The sequence below is a fragment of the Rhinolophus ferrumequinum genome, chromosome 8, assembly GCF_004115265.2.
Source record: "Rhinolophus ferrumequinum isolate MPI-CBG mRhiFer1 chromosome 8, mRhiFer1_v1.p, whole genome shotgun sequence".
Classification (NCBI taxonomy): domain Eukaryota; kingdom Metazoa; phylum Chordata; class Mammalia; order Chiroptera; family Rhinolophidae; genus Rhinolophus; species Rhinolophus ferrumequinum.
The window spans coordinates 34,310,834-34,332,284 of NC_046291.1; the positions used below are offsets into that span (position 1 = coordinate 34,310,834).

At 34.5% G+C, this 21,451-nt stretch overlaps 1 protein-coding gene across 1 annotated transcript in view; it reads left to right on the forward strand.

Moving 5' to 3' along the window:
• DNAH7 (dynein axonemal heavy chain 7) overlaps window positions 1–21,451 on the forward strand; it is a 213,555-nt gene that overhangs the window by 63,634 nt on the left and 128,470 nt on the right. The window contains 8 exon segments of the mRNA XM_033111796.1: window positions 1,536–1,729; window positions 3,512–3,710; window positions 7,310–7,450; window positions 11,182–11,394; window positions 12,890–12,999; window positions 15,594–15,762; window positions 17,879–17,981; window positions 18,097–18,224. Coding sequence (XP_032967687.1) covers window positions 1,536–1,729; window positions 3,512–3,710; window positions 7,310–7,450; window positions 11,182–11,394; window positions 12,890–12,999; window positions 15,594–15,762; window positions 17,879–17,981; window positions 18,097–18,224 — 1,257 coding nt within the window.

Genomic DNA, 21,451 nt, shown 5'->3' on the forward strand with positions numbered 1-21,451 from the left:
ATATGATCTTTTATTGAGAAAACCGGTATTAATGATAATTATTTTGTTCTTTGATTAAATTGCTGTGTTTCCAAGGTACATTGTTGTAATTCAAAACAAAGAAAAAAATTATACGTTTTCTTTTCAGCCACATTCAAAGTATATTAACAAAAACATATTTTAGAGACTCCTGCAACACAATAAAATTTCTGTATGAAACAACTAACAGCTGACAGTTTTGGTTGATTTCTCAGTCGTGACTGAGTACCAAAAATAAGTTTAATTGGTTAATCTTGAAATTCTAAGTTTAATTTCAAACAATATTCTCTTGATCTAATTTTATATAAATTTTCTAAAATGCCCTATTATTGTATGAATAAATGTACTGGTGTGTTCTCACGAGGTTTATTATTTGGCTTGGTAATTTAAGTCTCTAATGTGTTTGAGCACCCGACACCTTTAAGCTTATTTAGTAAAGAACTTTTCTTACTTTGTCATTGGTGTCAATGGTGAACACTGAGTTTGAAATGATAAGACCAAGACTAGACTCAGATGACATCAACCATGTGTTAAAGAAAAAAAAATAATAAAAAGAATTTTATCTCACCTATATCTACATTGTATTTTAATGTGTATTTCTAAAGATTTTCATAAATCAATGGTTCTTTGTGTGGATATTTTGAGAAATCAATAAACTACTTATTTTTTAAAAATATCCGTTCTTAAGACAAGCTTTTGGTTATAATTCTTAGTTTGAATCCCACAGCATAATGGAAAGCTTTGAAAAACAAATACTTGATTGTGTTTGAATTACTTTAGAGCAAACAGCTCATAGTGACACTTTCATGTAATGGAGCGATTCAAAATCTGTGCCTTAAAGGTAGAACAGTCTTAATCTCTAGAGAGTTCAGGAAGAACACACTTTGAACTTAAGTCCTTCAGCAAGCAGAGTGTTATAATGTAGTTTCAAATGCAGATCTTTATCAAAAACTGCTTCCTCCCCACCCCCAAACCCTTACTTTTTAATCTACAATTATAAAACAGGGATTGAGTTATTTTATTATTGATAGCAATAATATTTAAAATGATCATTATAATGATTACATTGTTTTAGAGTATTTTTCCTCAAGAATAAAAGACAAACACATCTCTTACTATTTTGGTTCTCCCTATTCTTGTGTTCAGTCTCTCTTTCTTTCTCTCTCTCTCTCTCTCTCTCTCTCTCTCTCTCTCTCTCTCTCTCTCCCCCCCAATCTCCATTTCTCCCTCTCCCTCTATCCCCCTCGCACCCCTCCCCTGCTCACTTTCTCTCTCTCTCTCACTTTCCAATTTAGAATGAGAAATTGTGAACAACATCGGTGAAGATCAAGTCAACATGACTTTTACATAATTAAAGAGGCATTGACTAGGCAATACTACTTTTTAGAAGTAAATATTCACTTTTATTTTGCGTAACTTTTGTTTGATTGAAACATGTAATCTCAAATATAATATGAATATAAATAAAGTTACTATGTAATATTTTTGAGTTCCGTGTTTTTCTCTTTTATTTTTAGGATAAACATGTTCTGGCAGTTGTAACTATTGAGAAAATGCTGGAAAGGCTGAAAAAATCTAATGAACTTTTGGAACTCATTCTTAAAGGACTTAATGAGTATTTGGAAAAGAAACGTCTGTTCTTCCCCAGATTCTTTTTCTTGTCTAATGATGAACTTCTTGAGATACTATCTGAGACTAAAGATCCCACTAGGTAAATCACTTACATATATAACACATGGCTAAATTAATCTGCCTAAATTTAAGTTCGAGAATAAGGCAGAACTTATATATACTGCGGGTGCCAAAAAAATGTATACAAGTGGACACTTTGGTCGGTGTTGCTCAAGCAGTAGTTTGCTGTAAACAGAAGTGTCTGGATGCTGATGGTAAAAACTTGGGTGCAGCACCTCTTGTAATTGCAGAACTCAAACATGTATTCATTTTTCGTTATTGGTATATATTGAGTATTACAATTTTAATACAGTTTTCCTTTCTTAAAATGTGTATACATTTTTGGCACCCTCTGTATATATCTATATCTACAGGTAGATATAGATATATAATTATATTTATGTAATAATTTTTTAAAGACTATTGTAAATGTTATCAATAATCAACATAATTATTAAAAACATAAGTAATATCATTGAATTATATTTTCCCAACTGTGATAACTCTCTTGGAGTGGATTTCTTATTTTATCATATATTCCTTACAATTATTCTCAGAATACATCACTCTTCATCACATTCTGAGTGAAATTTAGTGCCCACAGTAGCTCGCAGTGACCCACACTGGCCTCCCCAGTATCCTTCCTGTTCTTCTCCCATTAGTTTTTCTTCTTGCTCACTCTGCTACAGTCCTCGCAATTCCCCATAAAAGGGGCAGCTCCCTCCCTCAGTATACTGTTCTCTTTGCATAGGATGCTCCTTACCCACGTATCCGTAAAACTTCTTTTACTTCCTGTAGGTGTTTGTGGAAACCTGCTCAAATATCTGCCACTCAGGAGGCCTTTTCTGACCATTCTATTTAAAATGGCAACTCCTTCTAGCACTCCCTACTTAGGCACCTTTCCTGGATTACCTTCTTGGCCTTATTTTCCTTTGGCATACTTTTTATCACCTCTCTTACTCTATAAAGTATTTTATTTGTTTACTGTTTGATTTCCTCTATTTATGGCAGAGATTTTTGACAGCTTTTTTCCCAAGACTAAGTCCTGATTCTTTAGAAGAGTATCTAGTATATAACAACAGTGAATAGATGTTTTTTAAATAAATTAATTTTGTGTCTTGTGCCTTCAAAGTAGGAGACAAGTAATCCAGACAAAAAGATCAATTTAGGCTCAGCTTTCCATCTGAGTCTTTATACTCTGCTTCTTTTTTGAAAGATATATTTGAAAGATACATTCAATTGGTTATGGTAATGTGCCAAAAATGAGGGGTTTAGTCAATTACCACTATATTACAATGAAAAAACTAAAGTTGGGTTGCTTCAAACCAGTTGATTTAGTAAACTGTAAAGTACTTAAAGCACTAACCCTAGGTCATAATTTGCAAGCAGTCCCTGAAGATCCCAGTTGAAATGGCTACTTTTGTGCTTTTGAAGACTCTTCAGATTAGTGTACTATCTGTTAGTCAAGATTCATTTGCTACTTATGTTACTTTTAAATCTTTCAGTTCATTGTGTTGGAAACAAAGCCTTGTGGCTGTCTCCTCTGTAGCTCTTATTATACGTAATTGTAATTTTACAAATCTTTTTGTGATTATTGAATTAATGATGACCTCCCACTGGACTGTATAATCCATGCAGGCAGGGATTGTATCTTTTTTTTTTTTTCTCAGTACTTTATCTCCAGCAGCGTCTAGCAGGGGCCTAACACATAATGCACATTTATACATTTTGAATGCAGATGGATGCACAAAGAACACTAATATTTGAAGAATTGCTTTAATTTGGTTAATTCTCTTAAACATTAATTTTTTTTTTCTGACAGGGTGCAACCTCATTTGAAGAAATGTTTTGAAGGAATTGCAAAGTTACAATTTACAGAAATTTTAGACATTACTCACATGAACAGCAGTGAAGGAGAAGTTGTGGAACTCACAGAGACCATTTCAACAGTCAAAGCCAGAGGTCAAGTGGAGAAGTGGTTGGTTGAGTTAGAGAGAGTTATGATTAAATCCATCCACAAGGTAGCTAGCTGTTATTATTATTTTGAGTAAAGATGGTAGAATATTAATGTATCATTGATAAATGCATTGTTATTTAGAAAGAAATTGAGTAATAAATTACCAATTCAGTTATAATAGATAGCTTGAAGGCAAAGATATGGTCTATGATATTAATTTTATAGTGACTCAGTTGAAAAGTAGGACAAAATACCATCTCTACTATAGAAAGCTTGGGTTTTAGTCATGAGTCTGTCTCATTTCTTGCAGCCACATGCTAGTGCTTTTATCATTAATTAGACACAGTTTGGTCTACAAGGTCTATGAGGTGTGATCAAAACATACAGTGAATGTTTAAAGAAAAAAATATTGCAGTAAAAGACACATTGCCGTTAATCCCCCTCAAAATACTTCCCCTCGCTTCAAATACACTTACCCCATCATCCTTGCCACTTTCTGAAGCAGTTCTGGAAGTCCTCTTTTGTGAGTATCTTTAGTTGCGCTGTCATGGTTGCCTTTTGTCCTGAATCGATTCAAAATGTTTACCTTTCATGGTCATTTTGACTTTGAGGAAGAACCAGAAGCCACATCCGGTGAATAAGGTGGATGATGATACACTGTAATGTTGTATTTGACAGAAATTTTCGTACTAGAAGCGATGTGTGGCATGGAGCCTTTCCATTGTGATCACAAAATATGGTGAATGCTGCTGAGTGCCATCCATTGGAAAGGCAGAGATTTTGAATACAGGAAGCAGCGCATCGAACCTTAGTAACAGTGTGTGACAAGTTTGGAGCCATCAGTGAGGTGTGAGCTATGGTTGAGAGAAAGTGTGTTTTAAAGTGTGCCGTAAATCATTCTCCATCATGACAACGCTCCATGTCACACATCTCTTCTGGTATGGGAATTTCTGTCAAATAAAAACATTACGGTGTATCCTCGCCCACCTTATTCAGATCTGGCACCGTGCGACTTCTGGCTCTTCCCCAAAGTCAAAATGATTCAGGACATCAAGGCAGCCACGACAGTGCAACTAAAGACATTCACAAAAGAGGACTTCCAGAACTGCTTCAGAAAGTGGCAAAAACTATGGTGTTTGAAGTGAGGTATTTTGAGGGGGACTAATGGCAATATGTCTTTAAGTGTAATACATTTTTTTTAATTTAAACATTCACCATATTGTTTAATCATACCTCGTATCTTTAGTCTTGTCTTGAAAGCCCCTCTCTACAGTTTCGCTACAATCTCCTTGACATGTATGTTTCTGTGGTGAATCCTTGTGTTCTGTGTATAGACAAAATATGTATCAAAACATTATAAAAACATAAATATGTCCTAGAATTAGTGCTAACTTTATATTTTGCACGTCTCATAAACATCTCAATAATTTGTAATTTTTTTTGTTAGTGGAGAATTTCAAATCATGGCAATAAATAGAGATTGAGCACTTAAATTCACTTCTTACTATAGTGTGGACTTAGTATTCAAGTTCCTTATCAAGAATATAAATCATGGCTGAGCAGGGAGCATGAGGGCAAGAATGGGAAGGAAATATGGCATTAGGTCCTAATCAATAGCAGTTTTCATTAATTTTTCAGATTTTTCTCACACATTATTGAAACATATGGGAATCTGGATATTTAATGTATATCATGAGTCTTAACGCTTCTTTTTTATTCTTAAATATAATTTTAATATCTGGCTGCATAGAATTTTTTCAATAGATGTAAAATCTTTTGGGTAGTTTCCCATTTTTCCCTATTGTGGATTAAATTATAATGAACGTCCTAACATATATAGCTGGTTTCTTTGATTGAATTATTTATAAACTTCTTTATGCTTATGAACTTCTCATGTGGAGGACCACTGGGCCAAAGAGGATGAGCTTTCAAAGGCCTTGATGAGTATGGACAAATAGCATTCCCATTTCTGTAGCTGTTAGTTTAGCAATGTAAATGAATTTCGCTTTGACAGCTACTGAGCAGCATTGAGTTGGGCTATATGGTTTGTTAGTTGATGTATACAGTGAAAACTCATTATTTGAGACCTATCAGATACTATTTCAACAATTCTTTTAATTTTGTTTGTCAAAGTGCTTAAAGAAAATATTTTGGTTGCTCTTTCAGAGCATTAGGTTGGGGTGGCAAGGAATTGTGTAGGAAATATCTTCCCCAAATATTCATGTGTAAGTTTGTATTGGTAAAATATGCATCTGGAAGCAAATGCAATGTAAAATACTACAAATAGGAGATATATGTGTTTCTTTTTTCTGCTACATTTATTTTTATACTTAAAACACTACTATATGCTTAAATTAAATGACTTGTGTCATTTGTAAATAATAAAATTTGGCACCTTTGCCCCTTTATCTTTCTAGATTATCATGGGTTTAATGTAGCTTACTATCCTTAAAATAATACATAACTTATGTATATATATATATATATATATATATATATATGTATGTATATATATGGCATGAATATTGTAATATAGTTTGCATAGAATATTGTAGAAATTTATGTAATCATATTTCTCCTTATCCAACTATATAGAAGTTTGATTTAGGTTTTAATGTCTTCCTCTTGTCCTTTCCACAGCGTCCTTCTATAACACATATTTATTCCATGCTTGGTATATCTCTACTGTACCTGCTTTCCTATGTTCCTTTTATCTCTATGGGTTGTACAGTCTTACCTATCTTTTCTGTGGCTTCCCTGGCCTTTTAAATTTTCTCTGCTGTCAGTAGCAACAGTGTCATTCATCTCTGTTCAACTCCATAGACATGTAAGCTAGACTAGAAACCCAAAAAGGTTCACTCGTCCTTATATTAATATAGTTCTCAGAAAAATCTGATTTAGACAATGGTTTTCTTGCAATTCAAACATTAAAGTAGGTATAATCTCACAGGTGATGTTACTATTTTTGATTGATACATATAACAGATTAGAATATTTCCCACTAATGGCTGATAGAAAAAGTGGATATAGCAGTCCACTGAAAACATATATAGCAAAGTACATGAATCAGACTTCCTGATTTTACAGCTCTCAGCTCTCTGTGAATAAATTATATATTTGTCCCTGTCATCATTGGCTTGGGCATCAAACTACAGAATTGAGAGGGAATGAGATCTGCAAACACAGGAGGAACTTTAGAGAAATTGTATGGTTTGCCTGAGTGTGCGTGTACAGATATGCACATGGCTGAGTGGGGATTTGATTAAGTTCAAAGAAAATTGCTGTCTGTGAATTCGATCTCTTTTTGGAAGTATTTGAATTTATGTTTTGCAATAAAATTGCTTGTCCCTGTTCAATCCAGATGTAGCTAGGATATTTTTGGCTACAACTGGTCAAATAAATATTTGATATAATGTGTTACACACAAATTGATCATGTATCAGCAAAATGAAATACTATGTTACGTACTTGTTTTCCTTACAGGTATATGAATAAACTTGAATTTAAATAGTCTAATTGCACGTGCGTTGAGTCTTCCCAATTGGCTAAGATGTTCTGAAAAGTTGAGCCGTATGAGTTAATCTGTGTAGGCATTTAGCTCTTCATTGTATGGCATGGGCAAGGGTGCAAATGTTCAACTTTAGCATTTTCTTTTTCAATTAGGTAATTAGAGCGGCAATTTTTGCCTATTCCCAGTACGAACGAATTGATTGGGTAAGGAATTGGCCTGGACAGACGGTTCTCTGTGTATCCCAAATCTTCTGGACAAAAGAAGTACATGAAGCTATTTCAGTGGGGCAAAAGGTAAGCTTTTATCACCCCCAGGTTTGTCAGCGTTTTGTTTCAATCGTTACTATAAATAAAAACAATGAACTCAAAAAGTCAAGAGCACTTGAGTCTCGATCTTCTTCTTACACACATTTTTATGTCTTTACAAATAAAGTGATCATAGGACTAAAAAACTTCCTAAACTTAGAAAGTGTAGGAGGAAATACATAATGTAATGCTTTTTATGTAAAACTACCCTATGAAGACAAAGTATCTGTTGACTCATTTCACCTATTTTTATCTTTGTCTTTAACGTACTGCTTTTGAATGAATAATCATTAATATTTTGAATGATGCTTTATTTTAAATACTCTAATATATTGGATATATGAATTTAGTAATACTGTGAATTGGATTACTGTTATTAATTAAAAACAGAAGCTACATTCAATGCATTCCTATCCTTGAGATAGGATTTAAGTAGGTCAACTTTCAGTTGACTGATGGACCAAATAGAACTTAGAATTTATAGGTCTTTTGTTTAGAACCACGTCTTTGAAGTATGTTTTGGACATGACATTTGATATTGTTGTGTTTAACTCTAAGGCATTGTTGAACACTGACTGGTGCGTGTTGTAGTTTGAGAGAGACTTGTATTCTCTGGAAGCTGGCAGATCCCAAAGAGGAAGGCGTTGAGTGATACATGCTGAGTTCACTCCACCTTACCAACAGGGCACTTCTTTCTCCTCTGTGGGAAGGGATCGGGCACAGGGCCGGAAGTCAGGGATTGTCAGAGCACTGGGGAGTGATGGTTTCCCTGGGTTACTGCTGGACTCTTGGCTGCCTCGCCACCATGTGCGTTTTTCTTTTTCCTCAGTGGGCCTAGAGAATTCATTTTATTTCTTTATTTTTAAGCTACCACTAACCACCCTTACCACGCACAGGGACTCCTCTATCACTAGTATGGCTACTGGAGGGACATGTAGCCTCCTGGATCTCCCTCCTTGCTTGCTGACCCTCCCCCTCCACCAAACCACCAACTTTATCACTACTCAAGACCATGAGGGAAATAGTCTGGAAGAAACAAAGGCATAAATGTAAGCAAATCAGCCAAATTTGTAGGCATCATCCAACTTTTTGTCAGTTTAAATGTAGTCTTTATCAAACCACTACCCCTCTGTCAAAACCATGTTTTTTTTCCTGGTCTTACTCCAAGAAGGCTGGAACAGGCTAAGAATTGAGGTAGAGCATTAAAGTGTAAATAAACTATAATCCGTGTATGTTCCTACTTAACTCCCAAGCATAGTTTGAATCTCAAGGGACACACAATTTAGGGCACTCCCTTTTCAATGTGTCCTGTGCTCAAAACTGTAATTCTTACCATATTGTGTATAGACACAAATAGTTTTCTTGGTTTACAACAGTATCCACTGATACTGAGATGGAGTTATTTATGTACTCATTTGTTAGTCAATTCAATTTTTTTCCCCACTCACCTAATATGATTGGAGACATTCACAGAGAAAGCCAAAATGAGAACTGTGCCTCAAGGGTGACTCAGCTTCATAGAGTCAGGACCTCCAAAGCGGTAGCTTAGCAAGATTTAGCAAGTCACGCCTTTATTATTGTTCCTTGCCTGATTGCCCTTTTCTGTTGTGTTTTATGGTGCTTTCATAGCTGTTTTATGGTATGAAATTAAGCTTAATATGTGCCCTTAAAATTAATTCTTTTGTTTTTCATCTGCTTGTGATTACCCTGCTTCAAGTATGCCCTTCATCTGCTGCCTGTGGTTCTGTCATGGGAGGCTAGCATATGTTTTTGTATTCTGTGTGTTGGTAATTTTTTTCCCTAATTAATGTGTGGTTCACATTTGAAACTGATGACTTTGGTTGAGCAGCTGGAGACTCTTGGCAGCCTTATACACAACTGAATGCTTCCATTCTCTGCAAACATCCCAAGTTGTTCAGAGCTTGAAGTTATAATAGCACCTTGTTATATTGTCACATTCCCAGAGGACCTGTTACCCTCAGGATATGTTTTTTCCACGTATTTATTCAATGAATGTTGATTGTAGAACTAGTCTGTCTGAGGCATTACAGGGGTGATGAAATGAATGAAAGAATCATCGCTGACAGAGCTCAGGATATTGCAAATATTGATGTAATTTTGGGTCAGTGTATCATTGTATATGTAGACAGATCTAGGTATAACAAAAATATTTGATTCCAGATAGGGTTCATGTTTGACTGAAAGTAATAGTAGTTACATTCAGATTCATTAGCTCACTATATGGAATGTCTTACAAGGAATGAAATGTAACAAAATACCATGATTTTTTTCTCTCCAGCTTATCTGAATTCTCATTCATATAATTCCTACCAAAGTTTGAAGCTAAATTTTACTTCTAAATCTTTTTTTCTAGTATAGGAAAATACATTCTGCTAGTCTAAATAGCAATAAATTCTTACGGACATATAATTTGTACAGTCAGGTTAAAACATTATAATTTTTAAATGTCTTGTGTTGAACTACAGAATGTGAGAACTGCTAAGGCTTTCAGAGATCCTCACTTTTACTGATGAGGAAACTAAGATGCACCCACTGGCATAGCTTCTCTTCCTAGGATCAAAACTGTTCTTACTAATTTATATACTCAATATACTTAAATTCACTAATTGGCTCCAAGAATTGAATCACTTACGGTTATTTAAACAGGGATGGAACAGTAGTTTATTTTTCACTATTTATGAAGCAAATTAATAGCAATTAATGATGTAAATCATATAAATGAAATCGTGTTCATGGACCAAACTTTAAAAAAAATGACTACCATGGGGAAAAAAAAAAAAAGATATAATATGTCAAGGAATGAGAAAAGTACCCCTTAGAGAAACAACTTGCCGTCCTCAACTCTATCCTTTAAACTTTTTCTCACTCTTGGAAATCCTCACTTTTAGTTTCATTGCTACCACTTACTTGGCCCTAAATGAAAGAAAAAAAAAAACTCATTAGTGAATAATTTTTATTAAATATTATTAGAGTGGAGAAAGTGACCACATCAGCCTGGTGTGGCATATCAACATTTCCCTTAAGCAAACCAGTTTTCATTGATTCTAATTTGATTTTCATTAACCTTCTTCTCTTTTTTAATATGTTAATTGGATTTACCCACCAGAAAAGAGACCCCAGAGTAAGCCTGCTCCTTAGAATTGGCATTCGCTCACCATAAACTAAAATGTTAGATGTTTTGTTTATTAGGATCTTTACACTTCAAGTGGCACAAATCCTACTCAGAAGTCCTACACAAGATTATTAGAAGGACTCATGTGATCCAAGAAGGAGCAGTTGGAATCACGATCTCAGGGCTTTGTTGCTGCTGCAGTCTCTTTCATTGTCTATCTTTCATCTCTACAAGTCTCTGGCAGGCTTTATTCCGCAGTGGGGAGGTAGGCTTGTGATAGCTTCAGACTGGCCTACTCAAAGAGTCTACCAAGCCTAGTGAAAAGAACCACAGAGCATAGAGGAGTGCAAATAGGAAAGGAAAGGATACTAGGTGTACACAACCACATATGTCCACAATATCTGGTCACGTGGGGCTTGTTCACCTAAAATCTTTGTGGTAAGAAAAATGAATTATTTTAAAATTATGTTATATGGAAAATTGTGATAAAAAATGTAGAAAATACTCTGTATACATGCTAGGTCAAAGTGGTTTGGTTCAAAAGGATTCTGATCACATTAACTAATCGTCTTTTATGTTCTTTCAGGCTCTTGAGCAATACTTGGAAAACTGTAACATACAAATTGATGATATTGTCACCTTGGTCCGTGGCAAATTGTCCAAGCAGAATCGTGTTACTCTGGGAGCCCTTGTTGTTCTGGATGTTCATGCTAGAGATGTCCTCATATCACTTGTTAGTAAAAAAGTTAGTGATGACTCTGACTTCGAATGGTTAAGTCAGCTTAGGTACTATTGGCAAGTAAGTTATACCACTGAATGTTATTACGCAGCAATTTCAGCTCATAGTGTTTTCATTTGCGTTGCTGACTCACATGGGAAATAGTTTCAGTTATGTAGGACTTTTTGCTGATGGTTGATCAGCAAAAACTTCCATGATCTGGAAGGAAGGTTTTTATCAGGTAATCCAGGTGGATGGCGATAACGTCACCACTGAGAAGGTAGGAGGAGCAGGACCAGTTAGTACATTGGGCAAAGTTGGGCCTGTTGAGAATGGAAGAGAGAGCTTGTGACTGGAGATATGGACTGTAAAGTTCTCATTCACTTTTGTGAAAAGCTGGGGAGGGATTGGGGTAAGAGGAGAGGAGATACAGGAATCAGAACCCTGGAAAACTGTATGAGAAGCTGTGTGTATAGTGGTTAGGATCTCAGACTGTGGAATCATTGTTTCAAATGCTAGATGCCCCCCTTACCAGAAGTATGACTTGGGCAAATTACTTATTCTCTTTAAGCATCAGTTTCCTTATCTGTAAAATGGTGATAATGATAATACCCATTCTATCGTGAAAAATAAATTGAACAAATGATTGAAAATATAGGGGAACAATGATAATTATTGATAATTACAGAATAATGATAAAATAATTTCTCTTTTCTATTGGAAAGAGAAATTAAGAAAACAGTCCCATTTATAATTGCATCAAAAAGAATATAATACCTAGGAATAAATTTAACCAAGGAGGTGAAAGTGCTATACACTGAAAACTATAAGATATTAATGAAATAAATTGAAGAAGACACAAATGAATGAAAAGATATTTCATGCTCATGGATTGGAACCAGAGACTGTGGGTGGGAGTGGGGGAGAAATGGGTGAAGGAAGTCAAAAGAAGCAAACTTCCAGGTATAAAATAAGTCATGGGCATATAAAGTACGGTGTGGCCACTATAGTTAACCATACTGTATTGCATATTTGAAAGTTGCTAAGAGAGTAGATCTTAAAAGTTCTCGTCACAAGAAAAAATTGTGTAACTGTATAGTGATGGATGTTAACTGGACTTATTGTTGTGATCATTTCACAATGTACACAAATAATATTTTTACTTAAATAGCATGCTTTAATTAGTTGATTTAATTAATAAAATAGTTTGCTGCTTAAATTATACACAAATATCAAATCATCATATTGTACATGTGAAACTACTATAAGCTGTATGTCAATTATACCTTAATAAAAATAAAATTTAAAAAAGGTGTTAGCAAGTAAAAAAAAAATAGGGGAGATAAGAAAAAATATATTTCCCAAAGATATTCTGTAGGAAAAATTGGAGCCAGTTACTTCAATTACGTAGCCAAGGAAATTAGATATTGAATTCTACTGAATTAAATGATGTCTGAAAAGTATATTTTAAAGATGTTGTTTACAACATGTCTATTATTTATAAAAGAGCTTGAGATTTCATATTATTTAGAATTCTATTATTTAAGCTAATTTTATTTTTCCTGATGTATCCTAGGAAAATCATTTACAAACAAAGATGATTAATGCTGGCTTACGGTATGGATATGAATACTTGGGTAATTCCCCGAGGTTAGTTATTACTCCACTCACTGACAGGTGTTACAGGTAAACTATTAACTTATTTCTTATACAGTACCAAATTATCTTCCCCTCAGTAAATGTGTCCTATGTAATCTTTTCCTAGACCCCTAATTCTCCTCTCAACTTGATCTTTAATTTGTCTTTCTCTGCTGGCTTCTTCCTCCCAGCTCTGGAGCTCCAACAATTGTCAGGTATTGCTATTGTTTTTCACATTGTTCATATATCCTGTCTTCTTGAAACTTTCTGACTTCCTTTTGTATCATTTGAGGTCTCCTGATGTTTCCCCTGAAATATGGAATTTTCTGGAATTCTGGAATTCTGGAATGTGGTGATTTGTCTCATGCTTCACTGTTTCCTGGGTGTTCTCATTCACTCTTGGGCTTTAACAGATCCCCAAATCTGTACTTCCAGCCAAGGTGTCTGCTGTGGCTTTTGCCACACACGTGCCTGCTGGATATCTCCATTAGACAGATCATAAGTATTATTTATATATTTTTTTCTATCATCTTTTTGAATAATGAAAGGGCTTTAACTACTTTAATTTTAAGTTTCCATTTCCCATATTCTAAATTATTGTTAAATACTAAATTCAACTTTGTTTTTTTCATTTTCTTCCAAAAAATTAGTCATTTTAACCAGCTTATTGACTGAATCAGTCTCAGGATGCAAACAGAAAGCAATTTTATTCTTTCTTATCACTGTTCTTTTAAACTTGTGCTATCAAATGTTTTTCCCCATTCTTCCTGGACAAAATCTAGGGTAGATTCCCTAAGTTTTCTGGTTACTCTAAGATATTAATGAATAGTAGTGTTTGGTTTTTTTGTTGTTGTTTTACCAGATATTTAAAGTCCATTAAGGTATAATGTCATTGCCTTTACTCACCATTTCTTCTTGCTTTGACTTATTTTTGTGCTTAATTTTTCTCCTTACTAAACAACTTCTTTTAGTAATGGTTTCAGTGAGGCTCTGCAAGTAGTGAGCTCTATCTTTGTGTAAAATTGCCTCACTTTTGGAGGGCCGGCTTCACTCAATTATTAAATGATAGATTAGCTAGACATATTAATAGAATTGTCGATGAACAGTAATTTTCTCTCAGCTCTCAAAGATGTTACTCTCCTGGCATCTATTGCTACTGCTGTGAAGTCTGTTATTCTAATTATTATTTCTTTGTAGGTAAATTTCTTTGTCTCTTGTAGTTTTAAAGATGTTCTCTTTGTTGTTTATGTTCACTGTAATGTTTCTAAACGTGGATTAGTTTTTATTTATCGTACTTGGAACATTTTCTATTCATGTCTTTCTTTAATTCTGGAAAATTCTCAGCCATGGCCTTAAAAATTTTTCCCTTTCCCCATTGTCTTTCTTCTTTCGTCTATGTCTCTTAACTTTTCTTGTATTAAATTTCTGTATCTTCCATATTTACCTTCTATTATAGTATGTAATTCTCAGTTTTCTTTATGGTTATTCTATTTAATATGTTTGCTAAATTTTTAAAAGTTCAATAATTATATTTTTCATTGAACATATTTCAACTTGTCTCTTTTATGAAATTGACTTCTTTTTCTTCTTAAAATTTTCTGATGTCTATTGCTTTTCATTAAAAATCTTATCGAACAAACCACCAGGATACTGAAGAGGGCAGAGCACCATGCATGTAGGAACACCCTCAGTCCTTTGTCCATCTGCCTTCGCCACTGCAAGTCTGACTCTTTACTTTGATCTCTCTCTCTTCTGTTTTAACAGTGAGCTCTTTTCTGGGGGAGTTTTCTCCACATTTAGTTTTGCATATATTCTCAGCTGTGGAAGTGTCCATATGGAGCAGTTCCACATTTCTCTCTGAGGAAGGTCTAGGGATTTCTGTGGTCCAGAAAAATATTTTAATGTTAATTTTTCAGTTTGGATTCTTGTGCCCATGGGTAATGGACATTTGGGTGCCACCTCCATGAATAATATAGGCTTTTATCTGGCCCTGTGTGAAGTGTAAACTTCCTGTCTCTTATGTGGTTGACTCCTTTTTTTGGTCTCTCTGGAGTAATTTTAGTTCTCATTTACAGAAACTGTAGCCTTCTAGGTTTTATAGATGGATCCATTCCAGCTCCTCACCTTGCTCAGTTTTGAGTTGTTTTTTTTTTCCTGTTTCTATATGGATATGTATACATTTGTGATATGCAAATACTAAAACAATATGCACCTCTGTAGCTTTAGCACCTAATTGTCTTTCCAGGTTTTCATTCCCTCTTTATTAGTGGTTTCCTTTTCATTCTTTGAAAAATGGCCATGTATTTCAAAAGTTATTATTTTTCTTTTATGTCCCATCTCCATAGGCTTGCAGTTAGGGGGATTGGGTGGTTCACGGTCAGCCTAATTCTCCATATTAACCAGATGCCAGCACTGAATTTCAAGAGTGAATTTGTTTAGATTTTATCATATGTACAGCTATTAAGAAGTGAAATATAGTAATAGACAAAGTAATGCACAGAGATTTTCAGAGGTTATTGGAAAGAAAGAAATCATTGATGAGGAAGTAGGAAATTTGGTTCTCGGTTTAAACTTTTCTTTTTTAGTCTGTATATGAAAATATTACATTATTCTACAAAGATTGTTTATTTCTTATATTTCAGAACATTATTTGGAGCCCTTCACTTGCACCTTGGGGGAGCACCTGAAGGCCCAGCTGGCACTGGAAAGACTGAAACTACCAAAGACTTGGCAAAAGCTGTAGCCAAACAATGTGTTGTGTTTAACTGCTCTGATGGGCTGGATTATCTGGCTTTAGGAAAATTCTTTAAGGTTGGAATTGACACCTAATTTTTTTATAATAGGATAACAGCTCACAGAGGAAGGTTATTTATAATGAAGCATAATTTAATGCAAATAAAAGACATTATAGTTTAAGTAAGGCAAAATACCATCTCAATAATTCTCAAGAGAAGTGGGGTTATACAAAAGCACATTTGGGAAGGAGCTAGACCTCCCTCTCCAGTTCTGCTACAATGGGTCAGTATTACTGATAGGAATGAGTAGTGTCCCTTTAAGACATTGGGGCAGATAAAAGTTTGAGAACTACTACGTCATGTGAAGGTTGTGGGAATCTGAAGGCTTCTTTAACTATAGATGTTGTTATTAACAAGATATGATTCGGTAACTTGTTTTTATAGGCACATTTTAGTTTATCTGTTAAACATGAAATTCATGTTGTACTTTTTTTCTTCTTATTTTGAGTTAGAATCCCACTCTTATGAGTCTGTATGATTGCAAATGGGGGAATTAAGATGTAAAGTCCCTGTCTATGAACCTATGAACAGCTGGTCATTTAGCACTTTGTTGCTACAGCCTGTTATTCTTTAAAATGTTAGGTAGTAGAATTGAACACAAAATTCTCCATTTGGGATTATAGGTTCTATTTATTTGTTTGTAATTTGCTGTAATTTTCAAAGCACACTTTGAAAATTCTATAATCCTTACTTTTCTAAAATTTCTCCAGAAAAATTTAACATTTTAAAAAATAACCAAACAAATGAAAAATAATATGCCAATTCTACCCCATACATTAAACTGGCTGAAATATGGTCCTGGCTGAAATATGACCTGGTCATTTTATAACAGACTTGGGATATAAAAAAAAAATCTACATTTGTGATGTTGAAACAATTAGAATAAGAGTTTTAAAAAGTCAAAATGATAATGAATAAAATATCAAGAATACATTTGAACAACCAATTACCTTTGTAATCATCCTCTGTGATGACATGCAATCTTGTAATGATTATTTAAGAAAAAAAATAGCAAATCTAACAGATTATAATTATTACTCAACTTTTGAATTTATATGATATTCTTAATTCTTTGATTTAGATTCATGCACTAAATGGTATTAAATTTGCCCATCAACAAGTATTTATTGATTATATGGACACTTGTGTTAAGATCATGCTGAATAATGGGGGTACAGAATAAAAAAGACGTGGGTCTTACTATTGAGAACCTCACAATCTGTGTAAACTATTTGAATATATGACTTCATAAGCATTCTGTTCTCTGATTTCTAAGCCTTTTATTATATCATGTGTTAGAGGTCAAAGTCACAGATGGAATTTTCTCTAATTAATAAAAATGTACATTCTTTGACATGCATAGAGTTCATGTGCAATACAGTGTGGTTCAGTAGATTGAACTGTGTACAAATTCAAGTTCAGCCAATATTAGCAGTGTGGATTTGTACTAATTATTTAATATCATATCATATAGCCTTAGTTTCCTTATATAAAAGATATCATACCAGGTACTCAGTGAAACATACATACATACATATACAATCTATAGAATGTACATTCAAGAAATATTTGCTAAATTGATTTTTTAAAGAGAATTTAAATTTGGACTGAGGTACTCAAGCTTGATTTTCCAGTTTTTCCATATTACCAAATGGCACATATTTGTGAAGTAGCTATGAGTTAAGATTGCAAACTAGGGTCTAAAACTATGTTAGCTGGCTTTTAATATCCACAGACCACAAACCAGTCTCATTGGCAAGAGGAGTCATCTTATTTAGAGGATTATTACAACCAATTCTATGGAATCCATATGAAAAAACAAATAAAATCAACATGTAAATAAAAAGTTAGAAAGACTTTGAAATTACGGGTGTATATCTAAATGCCAAAAATATACAGAAAGTTTTTTAAAAAATCAATTGGAAAATTTTCCAGTTGATCAAACTCTTTATTCATGAAGAATAATGAATTGGTAATAATAATAAAAAAAAGCTATCTTTGAAGATAAAGGTGAATAGCAATTTCCTTAATAGGATATTAAATTCTTGAAAAGATCAGGTGAAAACACAACATTTTCAATGTAATATTCAATCAGATAAAAATTGAAAAATTTCGTTACTGTTTTCTCCCAGGGACTGTTATCTTGTGGAGCCTGGGCTTGCTTTGATGAGTTTAACAGAATTGATTTGGAAGTACTTTCTGTGGTTGCTCAACAAATTCTTACTATCCAAAGAGGTAATGGACTAGTTTGTCTTTGTGTGAAAAAAGTAGAAATATGAGAGGTACTGAGTGGCACAAGTTACATTTTTCTATGGAATTGCTAAGTCATTTCATTCTTGATTATCTCCAGGTGTTAATGCAGGTGCTGATATACTAACGTTTGAAGGAACTGAACTAAAACTTGACCCCACATGTGCTGTCTTTATAACAATGAACCCTGGATATGCGGGGCGATCAGAACTGCCAGATAATCTGAAGGTATGAAAGGGGCAATTATATTATCCATATCTTTTCTGTAATTTACAAAGTTAATATCTAAAAAGAAAGAACATGTTATCCTTGAATTTTATCCAAAATATTTTAAAAACTGTTTTAGAAAATAATTTTTAAAGATTTGAGTACCTTCAGAAAAAAAAATTGCTTTTGAGTACCAGATGCAATGTCCAAAATTCATATTTAAAAAATTGTAGTAATTATAGAAAATTAGAAAGTGAAGGAAATAATTAAAAGGTATCCATTCTATTGCTTACTGTATTGTATCTTCCAATTTTAAATGCCGAAAGCAGACAATTGTGTATACTGGGTGTTTTTTTCAAGTTCATAACATTAACATTGTCTTGTCTTTATAAACATAATTCTGTAAATAAATTTACTGAACTATGTCTTTATGTTGGACATTTAAGTTGCTTTTAGTTTAGACCCAGTCTTATTTTACTGTAATATAAGACTGGGTATAATATAATATGATTAATATAGTATAATATAATATAATACCGGCTCTTATATTAATTTTTGCTCCAAAAGATGCATTAGAGCTGATGGTCCGACTAGGTCTTATTTTCGAGGAAACACAGTAGTTGTGGATCCAAACCCAAGTCTTTTGACTCTAAATCCTACCTTCCTCCCCACTATTCACATGCTTAGACTGACAGCTTCTCAGACGAAATGAGGGATTTTACTTTTCTACCTAAAGGACTTTTGACACAACTTACTGCTGCCAAGTGTTTTTGTATTTCCATTCCATGCGCTTTTATAGGTTAGACGAGGTGGTTTACTGCTTCGCCTCAGTGAAGGAAGGTATGATTAAAAAATAAAAACTGGTAAATCCTCTTTGTCCAAGAAGCATTTTGCAACTTTCAGAGTCTTTACATTTGGAAAGCTCTTTTTTTGTAGCAGTTCTTTTATCCACTCACTTACATTGTTCTTGTATACACTAGGATCAATCTGAACACATAAATGTTTGTAAAGGCAAAAATTCTGTGAGTAGCTAATCATAAAAACCTGGGACCATTATTGGTTGAGTCCGTTAATGCCCTATGCAGAGTTTTCCATAGTTTTATTTACTGTGCAGGTTGAAGTGGTGTTAAAATATTCACCTTGTGGTTCTTGAGGGAATATATTTTCTTTCCACTTTAGGCCAAAGTGTCTCTCAAATACTGATAGCTGTTTAAAATTTTCTCCTATTGTGCAGGCTTCTTGGTTAGAGCTGCAGCAGAACATCTATTTTTAAGTACGTATGGAAATTCATAACAATTTTTTGGGGAAAAAAAAGTCAGTCTCAGTCTGAAATTTAAGTTGTGTATTGCTTAATAACAAAACGTACAAACAAATGCTGCTGAGGCCCAGGGAGTGTTGTTACCTGTCTTCAGAGTCATCCTTGAAGCCTCCTCCCTCTTCACCTGGTGATTCAGCCAGTTGCAAAACCTAGGGTTCTGATTTCACAAGTCTTATAATTCCTATGCTCCTATCCAGTCACAACTTGCTTCTCCCCTTCTTCAGTCTTCTCTCGCATGTCTTACTGCAACGATTCACTTGTCACCAGTCTCTTCGCCACTGAAATTCACTATAATGAATTTCCCATTACAATGCTACCATTGTTATCTATCAGAAGAAATATAATCATAGAATTTCCAGACTTAAAAAACTGCTGAGCTTCTTTTTGCCTACAGAATAAAGTTCAGATGTCTTAGCCTGATCTACAAGAGACTTGTCATTAGGACCAACTGCATTTGCACTGCCATCTCCCTGCATCTATCTGTCACACTGGGCCTTACTAGCCACCTGAGGTCCCCGGGCCTTTGCACATGCTGTTTGCCCTCTTGAATGTTCCCCTACATACCTAAGTGACCACTTTCCTGCCTGACAAATTCACGTTCATCATTTAAGCTAGTAGTGAACCACTGTTCATACATATGGTTCAGATACAACCTTCTGTGTGAAGCTCCTTGACCTGGCAGGACTCCTTTATTAGGTTTCTACACTTGTAACTACTGAGACGTGGGTGATGGATTCTGTTTCTGCAGTTACCATCTTTCCTCTCTGCCTGGATCTCTGGTGGGTGACTCCACACAGACTTCACTGTTGGAGAGTGCTCACTTTGCCAGGGAGTGTCTTGGGCAGGACTTAAGATGGCTCCAGCTTGGCTCTCTCTTGTTCATAGTATGTACATCTCACGCATCCTTTGTCCAAACAACCTCCAGCAGTGAAGACCACATTGATTCTGCTGCCACATGCCACTTTTGCTTTCTCATACATGAGTCAGGCATTGATCCATATCCCCCCAAATATGGGCATACCCATCAAGCTCTCACTGAACTTGGGGGCAAAGAGGTGTATGGTGGGGACTCAGGGCATAACAAAAACTCCCTTCAATGGAAATCTTTACCAAAATCCTTCTTCCTCACTTACTTTCTCAAAAATTTTATAATCTACAAATAAATGAAGAATTGTATACATTTCCTTTTTAAATTTTGTGTATTGTGTAGATCCTATGTATTTTGGTAACTGATGTGTATCATATCAGGCGGAAAGACTCCCATTTTGACATCTTGTTCATCTAGATAATGCTTACATAGTAGAGCAATTGCTTAAATACATCTCCACTTTAGAGAAGCTATACTTTATATTGAAAGTATTCTGAAGAATCTATACTCAATAATCACTTCAGAATAGTTAAGTGTTAGAAAACCTGGTAGAATAGGCATATTCTAGCTCTTCCAATGTCACAAAGCCAATAACCTGATACAAAGCTTTCCAGAGGGTATGTAGGATGAAACACGATAGTAGTACAGAGGAAAAAAAGTGAAGCAGATCCTAAATCCTCCATTTCACTCGACTAAAACCTTGCTTACTCCTGAACAGGTCACAATATTTATGAAACCTATTTCCAATCCTTAGGAAAGAAATGGTAAGAAGTATTGCTTGAGGTTTTATCTTTTCTTTTTTTAATTATACCCAATATGCAATCCTTTGAAAGCATACTCTAGGAATTATATATACTTCCTTATGTATCACCCTTCTTCTTCCACCAAACGGGGCAGAAGCAATCAAATAACTATTCTTTTTTAAAAAAAACAAAACAAAACAAAACAAAAACAACTTTTATTTATTTAAGTGTTTTTTTCCAGGAGCCATCAGCTCCAAGTCAAGTAGTTGTTTCAATTTAGCTGTGGAGGGCATAGCTCACAGTGGCCCATGCGAGGATT